This window comes from Papio anubis, chromosome 11, assembly GCF_008728515.1.
Source record: "Papio anubis isolate 15944 chromosome 11, Panubis1.0, whole genome shotgun sequence".
Taxonomy (NCBI): Eukaryota; Metazoa; Chordata; class Mammalia; order Primates; family Cercopithecidae; genus Papio; species Papio anubis.
The window spans coordinates 109,105,241-109,122,503 of record NC_044986.1 but is presented as its reverse complement, the minus strand read 5'-3'; the positions used below and the strand labels follow the sequence as shown (position 1 = coordinate 109,122,503).

Here is a 17,263-nt window from a genome sequence, read left to right as displayed (position 1 = left end):
TGATTTTTTTCAGCAAAGACCCCAGGGACAGGGCTGTTTACACAAGAGTGAGTTCTTGCCCAGGTCCTATGAAGACAAGACCTGAGAATGCAGTTTTGCAGTAAGTCGCTAAACTGGAATAAGGGCAGTGCTGCGGATATGGGCTGTTTCCTGGACCTCTGCTGCCCCACCACCCACGGCTATTAAAGCTGCTCATTTTCACAGCTACTGTGGTCATGAGGCTACTACAAAGCTAGGAGGAAAGAGAGATGGCAATAGGAAGAGAATGCCAGAAAAACGACTCTTACTGAGATTCAGTGATTTTTCTTGAATACATATGCCTCAGATTGTTGTAAGGCTTTGGTCTATTTCCAGAGTTCTCAAAAAGTTGATTTTAACAATTTTTTTTTTTGCCATCACTTTTATGGAGGAATAGATTTCAGAGGTCTATTCTTCGCCATTTCAGAAGTTTATGACTTTTATACCATAATATGTTTGCATCTTATCAAGGCCAACAGGAAGTGAATATAAAATATTGTAGAACTAGGTCCTGATTTCTTTATCCTATTACTATGTAGGCTACAGATTTTTTTAAAGCAATTTCACACGGAAAATCTGAATGCTGAATGTTATCCAGTATCTTCAAATTTTAAGGTTTTCCTCTATGTGAAATATTTCTTATCTTGAATTTATAAAATGTGGTTATAATGACTGTGGGTCATTGGTGCTGTTTGCCAGATATTTCCTTTGTCTCCATTTCCAAACACATGGTAGAACTGCATTCTGCAAACGGCTGGGAGAGGCCATTTGACCAGTTTTGGTCAATGAACTATGAGCAAAGGCATGTGTTACTTTACACTGAGCACTTTTAAAGCGAGACATCCAAGGGCTCTTTTGCCTCCTGCCATGGTCTCAGGCAATGTCACAGACAATGGGAGCTCCAACAGCCTGAGTTAGGAAGTGATGGATGATGAGAGGCACCCAGTTAACACAAGAGGAGCATGTAGAAGGAGACCTGTTGTTTTCAGCACCTAAGAGTTTGAAATTCTTTGTTACCGCCATATGGCTGAGTTTTTCCTGACTGATACACCAACTCTTTTTCCTACTTGACACATTGAATTTCCTTCAGTTGACCCTCATCCACAGTAAGCTCATTTTCCTTCCCTTGCTTATTTGCTATTGGTACCACTTGCTTTGTCATTTACCCATTTAATTACGATACCATTATTTAACTGACATGAGTGCTTTTTCTTTCCCAATCTCTTTTATTTATTATTTATTTTTACTATTCATTGATTTAAGACAGGGTCTCACTGGAGTTCAGTGTCATGATCACTGCTCACGGGCAGCGTTGAATTTCTAGGCTCAGGCAATTCCCCTGCCTCTGCCTCCCGAGTAGCTGGGACTACAGGCATGCACCACGATGCCTACCTAACTTTTTGAATCTTTTGTAGAGATGGATTCTCCCTCTGTTGCCCAGGCAGCTCTCAAACTCCTGGGCTTCAAGCAAGCTTAGTGCCTTAGCCTCCCAAAGAGCTGGGATTACAAGCACGAGTCATTATGCCTGGTTCCCATTACTTTGAAGTTCCTGGAGAGCAGAGACTGTATCTCAGTTTCCTTTCTTAGTCTCCTCAGTGTATCCATAATAAATTCTCAATAAATATGTGTTGATTTAAATTAAATATATGTGTGTTTAGGAAATGCTGATAGGACAGGCCAGACGCCGTGGCTCATGCCTGTAACTCCAGCACTTTGGGAGGCCCAGGCGGGCGGATCACGAGGTCAGGAGATCGAGACCATCCTGGCTAACACAGTGAAACCCCATCTCTACTAAAAATACAAAAAATTAACCGGGCATGGTAGTGGGCACCTGTAGTATCACCTACTCCAGAAGCGGAGGCAGGAGAATGGCATGAACCTGGAAGGCGGAGCTTGCAGTGAGTTGAGATCAGGTCACTGCACTCCAGCCTGGGCGACAGAGTGAGACTCCATCTCAAAAAAAAAAAAGAAAAAAAAAAAGAAATGCTGATAGGACAATGCTCAATAAGTTGATATATTTCAAAATATTAAGGTTTTTTAATTTTTAATGAAACTTTCACAGTGTGGTATCATTACAAGATAATCACTTATAGCATCTAGATAATTAGTAAACTCTAAAATTCTCTTGACCTCTTACTTTCCTTTTTCCTTTTTCTTCTTGACTAAGGAAAATAAGGTTTATAGCTCTCTTACTCACCTGTCCACTTACATCATATAATTATACAATTTCATAATAAAATATTAGAAGAAAATTTGTTGGTATAATATTTTACACAAGTAAGTAATTCCTTTCCTACCTTGAGGTTTGTAAATATGAAAGAAAGCTTAACTCAAGTTTATTTCTAAGAGGTCTGGATAGATCCATCCAGAATTAAATGTTGCCTCTAAATTGCATTTGTCAATCTTGCTGATGGTTCTTTGCTTTTAAACAGATCAATATTTTAAGGAAGAGATTTGTATTCAATATCATGAAAGCACCTTATTAGAGAGGTAAGAACAACATTTCAGAATGGAATACTAAGGGACATTAAATAAATATAAGTACAAATTATCTTCATTATTCTGCCGATAGAAGAAGTTAGAAGAAAACAGGCTAATCTTTTAAGTCATAGAACAAGTTCAGAGTTTGAATATTCTTCAATGAGATACTCTGATTCTGTGTTCCAATCAAGTATTCAAGGACTTAGACTATCCTCCAAGAAATATCTGATGAATTTCTTCTATGTCAATCCTCAAATCCATAAGAAACACTCAAATTCATTTACATAAATTTCATTTCTTTTCTTTTCTTTTCGAGACAGAGTCTCACTCTGTCACCCGGGCTGGAGTGCAGTGGCATGTTCTCGGATCACTACAATCTCTGCCTCCTGGTTCAAGCAATTCTCATGTCTCAGCCTCCCGAGTAGCTGAGGCTACAGATGCACTCCACCACGCCCAGCTAATTTTTGTATTTTTAGTAGAGATGGGGTTTTGCCATGTTGGCCAGGCTAGTCTTGATCTTCTGACCACAAGTGATCCATTGACTTCGGCCTGCCAAAGTGCTGGGATTACAGGTGCGAGCCACCATGCCTAGCCTCATTTAAATAATTTTCAAGAAAAAATGTTTCCCCAAACAATGCTACCTCAATATTACTTTCACTGAGGAGATTAGGAATGTAAAACAGTAAAATAAAAGTTTAAAATTAGGCCCGTTTTACTTTGAAACATGAAAATTTACAACCAGCTAAGGAGAAACTGAAGCATTTCTGAAAGTACATTTGAAATAAAATGCAGAGGAAAAACAGTTACTTTGACGAGTTGATCCTTAACTAACTGATTGTGTGTGTGTGTGTGTGTGTGTGTGTGTGTCTGTGTGTGAATGTACATATGTAGTATCTGCAAATCAGATTTTCAGGGATTTCTAAAGTGGTCTCTAGAAATTGTAAGTAGACGATCTTATGGATATCAAGCCCCTAATTATTATAATATAAACAATGTAATGGGAAGCCTGCATTTTTTAGAAAGAAATGTATAATTTTTACAAAAGGTAGTGTTTATGAATTTAAAATAACATCTGAACATAAGGTGGAAGGGCTTTGGGGCTGTACTTCTTATTTTTTATATCTGGCCCCTGTTATGATAGGACCCTTTGAAACAGTGGCCTGCACATATCAGTCCTAAAAAGAACTTCATTTATTAGCAAACACACCTGGAGCAATGGTAGGTAAAACACCATCAGGTGCATCCACAGCAAACCATTCCAGAAGGAATCCCTTCCCTGAGATTGAAGAGTCGGAGTAAAAATGAAATGTCAAAGAATTTCCGGTGGAGCTGAAAGATTCAGTCTGGGTACCACAGTAAGCTCCAATTAGGCGGGCGTGAATGCTAGGCCCATCATAGATCTGCACATAAAAACAGATAATAGAGCGTTGTATTTAGGCAATCATCTATATTTTTCTTCATAAAAAGATAAAATAAAAAAGATGCCTTGGCCGGGCGCGGTGGCTCAAGCCTGTAATCCCAGCACTTTGGGAGGCCGAGATGGGCAGATCACGAGGTCAGGAGATCGAGACCATCCTGGCTAACACGGTGAAACCCCATCTCTACTAAAAACACAAAAAATGAGCCGGGCGTGGTGGCGGGAGGCTGAGGCAGGAGAAAGGCGTGAACCCGGGAGGCGGAGCTTGCAGTGAGCTGAGATCCGGCCACTGCACTCTAGCCTGGGCACAGAGCGAGACTCCGTCTCAAAAAAAAAAAAAGATGCCTTATATTATTACAATGTTATAACCCAAAAAAATGACAAATGAGTAAACATTTTATTTTAGCTTAAAACAGATACCGCCAGAGAATATAAAATATTATTGAAAGTAATTTAATGTTTTGAAAACATTTGCATCTTTGTTGCAGAATTATATTAATAAACATGCGCTGTGGGAATCACTCATAAGATGATTTACAGTAAAATCTGTGGATGGAAAAATAGGAACCAGGATGGCTGCCTAACAACAGTACTTAATAAATGTGCTTTGGGGCTTTAAAGGGAGGAATTAGGAGGAAAGAAGGGAAAATAACAAGAAGAGAAAAGCTTTACCGAGAGAAAGTGAACAGGTACCCTAAAGGAGTCCATATTTCCACAGAAGGAAAGAAGAATTCATGACAACAAAATAACCAAAACTTGCAGGGCTCACATGTTCAAAGCACTTAATAAATCTCCTGCTTTTGGTTTTTAAATCTCAAATGACCTATTTCGAGGTATATTTTGTGATAATTTTTAAATAGCTCAGCACAAATTCATATTAACAGTTATTATAAAATCCTCTACCAAACAAATTATGTAATAGCCATTCCCATACACATTGGATATCCAGCAGCTACTGGGTTGGATTCATGACCAAGAATCCAAGATGAATAAGGTAGAGTCATACCCTGTAAGAATTTGATTGTGTTTCTGGAATTGATACAGTAGCCAGTGTCTGGATAGCAATGATCACCATGATTTTCCTATTTATATTTATTTTTGTATGATCCTTAAAACTTTTAATACTCTAACATGAAAACAAAGAGGACAGTGGGAAGAAGACAGAATAAATACTTATTTAGGATACACATACATTCTTAGAGAAAGCTCAACAGGAAAATAATAATAATCCTAAAAAACCCCTTAGATATGAAATGGAAAATAATCAATACAATACTGAAACTGCCTTTGTCCATGTAATCTAGAGGCAGTCTGCTCTAATCATGATTTAGAGCAGACTATCCCACATGATTTGCAAATGTTTGAATAGACGTTACCTTGGATGTATTTTTACCAATAGCAATTCACCAATATTTATGAACATTGATCGCATGTGGAAACTCACCCTTAATTTGTCGTAATAGCAGCTTTGTATTTCTTCTATGTCCATCTCCAAGATTCGGCCATGGACAACGTGAGATGCATTCACATTTACTGTCCATTGGTAATTGGAGTTGTGTGGGTAGTTTTCAGGCCAGAAAGGAGAGGCAACTTTCCCATGAGTTCCCACAATATTATCATTGCCAAATACTAGGAGAGAAGACAGAGTAGTAAATCAGACCCACTTAGAATTGCTCTTTAATCAAATGATAAAAACAAAAGGCAAAGGGTGTTGAAAAGCATGGACTTTTAATTGACTGTGATTTCTTTTCTGACTATTGAAAGAAATACTGCTTCCTTTTTGGTTTCTGGGCTATCTATTACTTCCTTAGAAAAGGTCCTTAAAACGTTGCATGGTGTGAAAAGAGGCCACAACTTCCCAAGTGAAAAGGGGTTCCCAGAACCCTAGGGAACTTGGGGACATGGAAGGTGGGGTGAGCAGCCCCACTCTCTAATTATGGTTTATCTATTTTACTTTGTTTTTCAAAAGAATGGAACATTTAAAAAATTTACAAGAAAAACTCATAGTTTGAAATCACATATGAAATAGCCAATAATGGAAAAGTTGAGCTACAGAATAAAAATATTTAACATTTTACACTATTAGAAGAATACCCTATTGTTATATTTGAGCACTTAAGCCAATCCCAAAGTAATACTAAATGTCTTAAATGTGAAGAATATAGAGTTTATGAAATCAAATGAAACACATTTGATATAAATACACCAAACCCAAACTATAATATATTACAAGACTCTACCACAATATCATGAAAAAAACTAATTTAACATTAGGTAGAAATTAGAGCTTAAAAAGAACAATAGAACCCTTGAGAGTGCTCTCCCTTGCCCTTATTGAGCCATTCATATATAATTTAGTTTTTCTAATATGTTATAAGGTAATTCACAAAGACAATGTAGGAAAATAGTGGAGAGTTTAGGATTGTTCTTGCTTAATGTATTACTGAGAAAATTATTATTGGTAGTTTGTAAGACATATTTTGTAAGCTATCACTAAAATAGAAACAACTTACTCTTCATAAATGTGGCCTGGAAGCCCGTGCCGCTGCCAGAACCATCTGAGATAAATCTGACCCACAGGGTATGTCCAGTGATGGAAGAATAATTGAGAGGGAAGGAGTGTCCACAGTATCGTCCCACCAAGTGACCCGTGGCATTTCCTTCACGGATCTCCACAAAATCTCTGCTGCAGTCCTGAGAGTCTTCCAACTGGAAAGATCTGATTTGGGGAAAAAATATTTGTAGGGATTAAATTGAGAGAATAGACTTTGGGATTTTCCTGGATCACATGCTAGGTTAACCTGTTCACTTTTTTTAAACTTTCTTTAACTTTGATCACGAAATTATGTAGCTGTCTCAAAAAATTTCTTTCACTCGGATTTCTTGAAATGCGTATTCAATAGCTACAAAGACAATGAATATACTTCCAGGAAGGAGTTTTCTTCCTAGTGGGCAAAACCAGGCACGAATATAGAAAACAATATATATATAAGGCAGAATAGCGTGAGTGCCATCAGAGCTATAAAGTGGTGTTTAAGAACTGCAAAGCAGAGGCATCACATCTGATTGTGGGGCTCTGCAATAGCTTGTCGGGAAGATTTTTCGAGATGGAAATATACATGTTAGCTGGATATAAGGAATATAGATGGTGTGCAAAGAATCATGCCACCAAGGCACATGTGCAGAGAAGGGCCAGACATATTCAGAAACCTGCAAGAGATACCTGATTTGTTAAAAACACTGAGTACCTCTAAGAAACCATTAAGACAAGGTGTGAATTGGCTGAAGGTAAATAATAAAAAAAGAAACGATTAAAACATGTAACTGGGGCAATATGATGGGATCATTTAGGTGGCACTTAAATGCCCTGCAAAGGTGTACGTACTTAATTTCTGGAGAGGCAGCAAAATTATGGGATTTGTAACAACACAGGCCAGTGCTTGAATGTGACCTATTCAACTTGTCTTATATTCTGCGACTGTGATGTGATGAGGATTTGAAGATAGGAAACAGTACCTACCTCATATGATGTTCATAGGGAACATATATAAAGAGTCGGGAACATGTAGGTGCCTCGTGAATATTTTCAAAACTTGGCCTTACTGCTTAAAAACATGAGCTACTCAAGATAAAGTGGTATTGGTGTAAGGGTAGACAAATGGATGAACGGAATAGGAAAGAATTTCCAGTAGGGGCCCATAAATGCATAGTCAATCCAATTCAATCCATGGTGCCAAGACAAATCAAGGGGAAAAGTCATTTTAACAAATGGTGCTGCAATAACGGATATCCTTACAGAAAGATAGGGAAAAAAGAACCTCTATTTCTGCCTATCTTCATACCCAGAAACTAATTTAACATTTCTCAAGGATGTAAATATAAAGGCTAGAAACATAAATATCCTAGAAGAAAACATGGAGAAAAATCTTTGTGACCTTGGGATGGGCAAACATTTCTTACACAGAATGCAAAAAGCACTAACTATAAGATAAAAATTAATAAATTTGAATTGATAAACATTTCATTAAAGACATGAATAAGAAAATAAATAGGCTGCACGTGGTGGCTCGCAAGCATAATCTCAGCACTTTGGGAGGCTGAGGTGGGAGGATCACTTGAGCCCAGGAGTTAGAGACTAGCCTGAGCAACACAGTGAGACCCCCTCTCTACAAAAAATAAAATGTAGCTATGTGGTGGCCTGTGCCTATAATCCCAGCTACTTGGGAGGCTGAGGCAGGAAGACTGCTTAAGCCTGGGAGATCGAGGCTGAAGTGAGGGGTGATTGTGCCACTTCACTCCAGCCTATGCGACAGAGTGAGATCCTCTCTAGAAAAATATATATATATTTAAAAAAATGAAAAGGCAAGCTACAGACTGGGGTGGGGAAACGGGAGATAATTGTAAAGCATTTATCTAGCAAGGGACTCATAGTTGAAATATAAAAGGAATTCCTACAGATAATGAAAAAACAAACAACCAAATTAAAAGTGGACAAAGGGCTTGAACAGATATTCATAAAAGAAGACAAGAAAATGGCTACTGAGAATGTGAAAAGTACTCTATATGATTACTCATCAGAGCAATGCAACTTAAATACCACAGTCAGATATCATTCCACACCCATCATAAGGGCTAAAATTAAAAGACTGACAAGATCAATTGTTGACAAGCACGCAGAGCAACTGAAGTCTTATATATTCCTGGTGGGACTGCATAGTGATATAGCCAATTTGAATAATTATTTGGGAGTTTCTCATAAAATTAAATGCACATCCAATTAATGCCCAGAAATTCCACCCCTAAATATCTACCCAAAGAAAATAAAAACACATGACCAAGTTAGTATCCTGAATATAAAATAACTCCTGCAACTCGAAAATTAAAAACCAAATAACTCAATTAAAATGGCAAAGAAACTGAATAGACATTTCTCCAAAGAAGATTTATGAATAGTTAATAAAAACATGAAAAGATTTTCCACATTACTAGTCATTAGAGAAATGCAAATCAAAACCACAATGAGATAACACTGCAAACCCACTAGGAAGACTATTATTTTAAAATGGAAAATAAGAAGTGTTGATGAGGATATGGAGAAATTAGAACTCTTATGCATTACTATTGGGAATGTAAAATAGTGCATCCCTATAGAAAAGTTTGGTGGTTCCTCAAAAAGTTAAACATAGTATTGTCATATGAACCAGCAATTTCACTTCTAGGTTTATACCCCAAATAAATGAAAGCACGAACTCAAACAGGAGAAGGGAAAGGGAAAAGGGGAAAGAAAAAGGGAAGGGAAGGGAAGGGAAGGGAAGGGAAGGGGAAGGGGAAGGGGTAGGGGAAAGGAAGGGAAGGGAAGGGAAGTGAAAGGAAGGGAAGGGAAGTGAAAGGAAGGGAAGGGGAAGGTGAAGGGGAAGGGAAAGGGAAAGGAAGGGAAGGGGAAGGGAAAGGAAGGGAAAGGAAGGGAAGGGGAAGGGAAAGGAAGGGAAAGGAAGGGAAGGGAAGGGAAGGGGAAAGGAAGGGAAGGGGAAAGGAAAGGAAAGGAAGGGAAGGGAAGGGAAGGGAAGGGAAGGGAAGGGAAGGGGAAAGGGAAAGGAAAGGAAAGGGAAAATGTACTTCTCTGTCATGTGTATCTTTCCGTTAACGCTCAACATTATCCATTGCAAGATTTTACTTTATGCTAAGTATAGTGCTCCCCTGGGGCTGTAGCTCAGCTAATGGAGGAGAATGGTTAGAGACAAGCAGCCTGAAGGCTCTGGCCACCTCAAGCCCTACCACTAGTCAATATACCAGGTACATCTCTGGTCATTCCCTGCCTACCAGACCACAGGGGTGAAGTAACTGGTCAGCTCTGCTCTACCCTCCTCTCAAGCCAGATACTAGCATTGGTAGGTCTCTAACCAAATCAGTAAGCCTGGTGGTAAGCTGGTGGCTCTCACAATCCCACCAAGGTGGGTCACTACAGTATAGACCATTTGGACTACTCTAGATGGAACTTTTACAGCAAGCTATAATTGATCATTGAAATCAGGATATATCCACATCAGGTAAAGCAAACCACACATTTGTCTCCTTTGACAATCTGATGCTTTATAACACAATATTTGTATCTTCAATCATTTTTTTTGGAAGGAATTGGTCTAAATCCATCTTTGGGATGACTGCCAAGTTTGGTGCACACATTCAGGCTCAATTTCATTGCCCATAATATGATCAACAATGAAATATGCTAAAATTGTTTTCTTCTGCTTCTCAGAACGCAGAAAGGGAAGAAAGGGAGATCATTTTCCTCAGAAGGTAAATTACATGCAGCTGCCTCTAAAATCTTTCTATTCAAAGTGCAGTGCATAGTCCAGCAACATCAGCATCACCGGAGAGCTTGTTTGAAACAAGCAATCTGGCCCCACCAACCAGCTCAGTGAGAAAATGAATTTCAGCAAGATCCTAGGTGATCAACATGCACATTAGCATTCTGTCCGATGCTCCAGAAGATTACAAAGTGAAGGTCTTTTCTACATACTTGACTAGTGTAATCCAGTGCTAGATGGCAGAAAAGACATTCCATTGGACATGGTGGTAGGGAAATACCTATAAGGATTAAATTAAACTTTTAAAAAGCTTGATTATTCTTGGAAGTCTTTGCTTTAGGCTGCTACATTTTATAAGCAATTCTACCCTTTGGCTTAGATCTGTTAGTAAATGTAGGATGTGGAACAAAAATAGTACAATCACTGTTTCTTATTATCTCATTCTGATTCTTGAACCGAGACCAATCACTTTCTAAAAGCACTCCGCAAGCATAAAATACAATTTCTGTCAATTCCCTGCCTACCAAACCACAGGGGTGAACTAACTGGTCAGAAAGATTGCACTGCACTTTGAATAGAAAGATTTTAGAGGCAGCTGTATGTAATTTATCTTCTGAGGAAAACGATCTCCCTTTCTTCCCTTTCTGCGTTCTGAGAAGCAGAAGAAAATAATTTTAGCATATTTCACATTGTTAGTCATATTATGGGTAATAAATGGTTAAATATACGTTTTACAAAAAAACTCCTTTTTAGGTTTTATTTCTCCCCATTTCTTTTTGTTGCAGATTCAACCATAATTTCTCCAGTCCTCTTCCCTACTCAGTTTCACCACAATCCCAGCCCCATGTTTTAGAACTTGATGTGATACATATGCTTCTCATATGCTCTCACACACCCCAGGGTAATGTTTCCAAGCACCCATCTGGATAGAATTTAGACCAGGGAAGAAATAACTCACAGGCCTTGCCTTCTCATTAATCAACTGCAAAAAAAGAGGCATCTTGCAGTCTAAAAATTCCATTTTAAAGATAAAACTCAAGCTAGTAACTCAGAGTAATCAAAATTAACTTCTTACAGGCAAGAAAGGAAAGAGCTGAGCCATTACGATTTTCTATATGGTAATTAAAATGTAATGTCTATTAAGCACTAAAATAGATGAAACTTGCTTTCTGTGTGTATAATCTCCCACCCTCTGGAAGGAGAGCCTAGTGCTGCCCATTTGGATTTATTTGTGAACCATCACAGAAGATGCTTCAGAAATGGTAAAGATTGAGAGAATTGAGTCACTGAACATTTGCTAAGCACCAGCTGTGTGGTATGCGTTTTAAATTTGACATCTTCTTTATCTTCACAGTTCTAGAAATTTGAAATTACTATAAATTTGTTTATAGAAACTTGTTATTATTATCCCACAGAAATAAAATGAATTTAATTAAACAGCTTCTTAATGTTGGTTTATGAGTAATTTGTCAAGACCCGAAATCTTATCTGTCTTGAACACCTAGCTCAGTTCCTGGCAACCGCTGAATGAGAGCGGTCAACAACGTGAATGTGGTAGACACACAGAGGAAAAGACCAAAAAAAATCATTTTATGTGGCAATTCTGATAAGCCTTCTAAAGCTGTGCGAAGGGCTTTGAATTTTATTCTAAGGACAATGATGGTGTTTTATTGATCAATATATAGAAAGCACCTCATAGGAGAGTAGCATGAGCCAACTACATGCCTAGCACGTATTAGGAGCTTAATAAATATCTGTTGAGTAAAGGAATAAATATATGTCCAGTAAACATTATAAAGTATATAGATTTCTTCCCATCCAGAATTCTGTGCTCTTAGTGAAGACGAAGACAAACCAGGCCAGGTGTGGTGGCTCACGCCTGTAATCCCAGCACTTTGGGAGGCCAAGGTGGGTGAATTACTTGAGGTCAGGAGTTCGAGACCAGCCTGGCCAACATAGTGAAATCCCATCACTACTAAAAATATAAAAACTAGCTTGGCGTGGTGGCATGTGCCTGTAATCCCAGCTACTCAGGAGGCTGAGGCAGGAGAATAGCTTAAACCCGGGAGGCAGAGGTTGCAGTGAGCTGAGATCATTCCACTGCACTCCAGCCTGGGCAACAAAGCCAGACTGTGTCTCCAAAAAAAAAAAAAAAAAAAAAGACAAACCCAAACCTCCTTCCTGTGAGGCAGCTTAAACTTGCATTGCCTTTCAGCACGCAGAGGGTGTCTTTGTCCTAACACAAGGCCACTTGTATCCTGAAGAGGCTCTGTCTGATTGATGGATTTAAAAAAAGCAACTTGAGATGTTTGAACTTGGTCCACAAATAGGATGGTTGTCCCATATTTTTAATCAGTTCCAGATGCACAGATTAGCAAGTCTTGGAAGAAAAGTAAGACTTTTAAATAAACAGGCCAGGGTCCTCAAAACAATCCTCCTCTCTCAACAATAAGTTACTTATATTCTCTTCAAAACAGAATTAGCAGTCCCAACCACAGCCTAGTAATATGTAACATAGACTGGTAAATAACTTCTAATTCAAAACGGCAATTTAAATTCCAAGATCTTATCTCTCAACATATAATAAGCATCCATTATCATGTGACATGTCACATATACCTCTCTATTAGTTGATTAAAATGTGTGCTTTTTACATCTACTCTAAGAGATATTATTGTTGCTGTCTAATTTAATCTAAGACCACTCAGAATGTTATAGGATCCTACTACTAATTCCATGTTTATAGTCCCTGTTCAAAAAGTGTTATAGTGCAATGAGGAATATGAAAGTGTTCTAAAAAATTAAGTTTAAAGTTTAAGTAAGTTTAAGTTTGGAAGTTAAAAAACTTCCAAAACCATTCTTTTTTCTTTTTTTTTTCAAGATGGAGTCTCACTCTGTTGCCCAGGCTGGAATGCAGTGGCTCAGTCTCAGCTCACTGCAACCTCCACCTCCCAAGTTCAGGGGATTCTCCCACCTCAGCCTCCCAAGCAGCTGGGATTACAGGTGCCTGCCACCACTCCCGGCTAATTTTTGTATTTTTAGTAGAGGAAGGGTTTTGCCATGTTGGCGAGGCTGGTCTCGAACTCTTGACCTCAAGTGATCTGCCCGCCTCAGCCTCCGAAAGTGCTGAGATTACAGGCGTGAGTGACCGCACCTGGCCGCAAAACCATTCTTCTGATAGAAATAGAAGGAAAGGTGGATTGAGGTGGGGATAAGATATAAGCGTAAAGAATGCTTAATTGAGATGGGAGGGCTCTGCTGGAATAAACAATACTAGTGATTCTCTGGAAGGATCTACATGTGTCTAATTCCAAAAAAAGATAAGATTCCTGTACTCTGAACATGAATGGGCCACAGATTCATTTGCCAAGGGCTCAAGAATGCTCTTTTGGGAATGTTAGACAGGACTCAAGAACCATGGTCGACAGAATCTTCATGCTATTTATAACTCAAACTAGGACTGAAATAGAGGAAATTTGGAAAAATACTTCCTAAATTTCACATACACTGTAAGTTGCCCATCTTATTAGCACCAGGACTTCTTTCCTACAGATTCATTAGCACTGAAACAATACACCATAAAAAGGATTTACATAAAAGACAGCTGGAGTCCGTTGCCAGGGGAACTGACGATGTTCCAGACACATTCCACATTAGCGGGATAAACGTCTGGGTAGCCAGGGCTGTTGAAGATGCCTTCAGCCACGTAGAACGTTCCACCACAAGCTAGAAGAAAACAGAAATAAAGTGAGTATCACAGCAAAGACTGCATCAGACACTATAAAATAAAGGAGAAAGAATGCTAGAGCCATATCGATGTAAAAGAATAGACAACATGTCCATCTCGCATTTTAAAACATCATGTCATATAAAATAAGGAGGGAACGATTCTGCAAACTGAAGACCAAGGGCCAAGCAGTGTGGTGGATTAGAAGGAATTTCTGCAATGTCTTTTCTCAAAGCCTTTTCTACCTGTGAATGGTAACTTTGAAGAATAAAAGACTTGTTTACTATCCTACAGCCACTTGACTTTTGTGACCAGGATTCTATTCAACCCTGGCCTAGAAGCCAGGGCAGCATGCTTGCTTTTCCCTCTCAGTAGAGCACCGAAATGCACTCACCATCTTCTAGGTGTTCTGTAGCTCTTAACTACTAATAACAAGGAAGATGGCAGTGACCAGCAGCACTCTCCCGGCTAACAGGCTAAGAAACCCAGTCCTGGGCGGCTCCCCGTTCCTCTCCTCCCCAGGTTGGGGCTGCCTTAACAAGCCAAAAAGAACACCAGGGCGAGCGCAGTGGCTCACACCTGTAATCCCAGCACTTTGGGAGGCCAAGGCTGGCAGATCACGAGGTCAGGAGTTCGAGACCAGTCTGGCCAACATAGGGAAACCTCGTCTCGACTAAAAATACAAAAATTAGCCAGGTGTGGTGGCAGGTGCCTGTAATCCCAGCTACTCAGGAGACTGAGGCAGGAGAATCGCTTGAACCCAGGAGGTGGAGGTTGCAGTGAGCCAAGACTGTGCCATTATACTCCAGCCTGGGCGACAGAGTGAGACTCCATCTCAAAAACAAAACAAAACAAACAAAAGAACATCAAGTCATCTGAGAGCGTGGGGTGTAGCTGAAAAGACAGCCACATTTCCAACCAATTGTCCACACTTTCAGAGTTCATTATTGTTAGAACTGACAACAGGTTCACTTAATTGGGAAGAAGGTAAGATTTGGTCCAGAGGTGATCTCAGGAAATTAGCTCCCAACTACGAAGGTCAAAGAGTCCCAAATAACAAACCAAGAATTTCTACCACATCCCTGTTAACCGCTGGAGCCAGGTACTAAGGTTTCTTACCCGACACTGATGCAGTGACCATAGCGTGGAAACCCCCAGCACTCAAGCTATAATCAGAGACGAACCTCAGCGTCAGGGCGCTGCTGAAGGATGTGATAGGATGGGGCATGTCAGTGCCACAGTAACGGCCTAGATAATGAAGATAACAACAAGGAGAATGAATGACGACATGGCAGAGGCCACTATTTCTAGGAAATACATCTTTACTAGAATTACAAGAGACCAAAACAAAGGGAAGAAATTGTCACTAGGAGAACCACTTCATTCAGGGTCAGTGTTTGAGACAATACCTGATCATTTAAAATAAACTATATATAGGAGCTATACATAGGAGGGGTGATTTATCAACATGATCAAGAACAATAGGACCAGAGGAAAAACTTAGACGACCAAGGGACACATGTACCTAAAGCAAAAATCTCCAGCCCAGTTGGACCCATACAAATACATGCACTAATATTCAATATGTTGTAGCACAGGAAAGTGTGGATGCTGGAGCCAGGCTACCTGGATTCAGCTCCTGGCTCAGTCATTTGCTAGCTGTGTGATCCTAGGCAAGTTACTGAAGTGCTTGGTGCCTCAGTTTCCCCACTTGGAGAAAAGGGGCATATTGAAAATAATGAAACCTATCTCATAAGGTTAAAAGGATTGACTTATTATTTCTAACATACTGAGAACAGTACTCAGCACAAGGTATTGCGATGTAACAGTTTGTTAAATAATATGTCCTTATGCTTGTCAAATGCTTACTAACAAAGACCTCGGCGATGCTGTGAGAGGTGTGGAGAGGGTGTGGAGAGTTCATTGACTGCTCGCTTTTGTCTCAGACACTGTCCTGGGCACTGGGAATTAGGCAACAGGCAAAGCAGTCTCCTCCCTGACAGACCTTGTCTTCTAGTGCAGGACGAGAGGTTTTTACAACAAAATTCAAAAGTTAGGAAGTTCATGGAGAAAGCTTAAATGGCCTGAGGTGGTTTTGTTTTGTTTTGTTTTGTTTTTTTGGCTGAGAATATTTTAGAAACTAGAGAGTGGCACTCTTTAATTTTATTGGGAAGTCTAACAAACAAATGACAGATTTTTAATGGAATTAATTAATTAATTAACTAATTAAGTGGGTTTTTGTTTTTTTTGCTTCCACTAAGGACAAGGCTGAAAGAAACATGCTCCATTTGAACGTAAGAACTTGGTCAAATATTAACAAGAAATTTCTGACAGAATGCTCTGTAATGCTGGGATGGGCTGCATTCCACTACTCTTTAAAGCAGCTGCAATTTTTAAATCTTTTAAAACACATACACAAACTATTCACATGTTTGAATATATTAATCAACAGGCTGAGTTCCCTGAACCTCACATTCAAGCCTACTTTCTTACCCTCTAATCATCTTTACTTGGCTTAGGCTGCTCTTTCTATTTATTGGAAACATTCTAACCTAGAACGGCAGCCTGTAAATATGTAGATCTATAAATAAAGCACAGCCAAGACCACAGATGTATATGAGTGAGCGCCGAGGTACCTCGGAGGGGTGCGTCTTCGTGGTTGCCGTCCAAAATTTCTACAAAGTCACGTGTGCACGTTGTGCTTCTTTCAAGTTCAAAGTGGGTAAAAGAGAGGGTGATATGATTTACTGGAAGAAAAAAGAGAAGATTCTCTAATACAGTACTGGCAAATAAAACATACAGGGAGATGGGGCAAGATGGGGAGGTGGGGATGGTTAATGAGTATAAAAAATAGAAGGAATGAGTAAGACCTATCTGATAGCACAACAGGGTAATTGTAGTTGATAATAACTTACTGTACATTTAAAAATAATTAAAAGAGTATAATTGGATTATTTGTAACGCAAAGGATAAATGCTTGAAGGGATGGAGACCCCATTCTGCATGATGGGATTATTGCACATTGCATGCCTACATCCAAACATCTCAGGTACCCCATAACTATATATATCTACTATGTATTCACAAACACTAAAAATAAAAATTTTTTACAAAATAAAATTAAAATTAAAAAACATACAGGGAGATAAATTTTACTTCTGACAATTTCATGTAAGGGTTCTCCAGCAGAGAAGTAATGAATGAGGCAGACTTGCACATGGTTGAAGGGATAAAGAGAGGGAAGGGGATAACTTCTATGCTAGATGGTTTCCTTTGAAGAGTAACAGAATAGATGCTTTCCAAAGTGCCTGT

At 39.2% G+C, this 17,263-nt stretch overlaps 1 protein-coding gene across 1 annotated transcript in view; it reads right to left on the bottom strand.

Moving 5' to 3' along the window:
* CUBN (cubilin) overlaps positions 1-17,263 on the bottom strand; it is a 308,229-nt gene that overhangs the window by 106,488 nt on the left and 184,478 nt on the right. Inside the window, 6 exon segments of the mRNA XM_031652472.1 lie at positions 3,707-3,899; positions 5,361-5,545; positions 6,430-6,635; positions 13,818-13,950; positions 15,071-15,199; positions 16,588-16,698. Of these exon segments, the coding sequence (XP_031508332.1) occupies positions 3,707-3,899; positions 5,361-5,545; positions 6,430-6,635; positions 13,818-13,950; positions 15,071-15,199; positions 16,588-16,698 (957 nt within the window).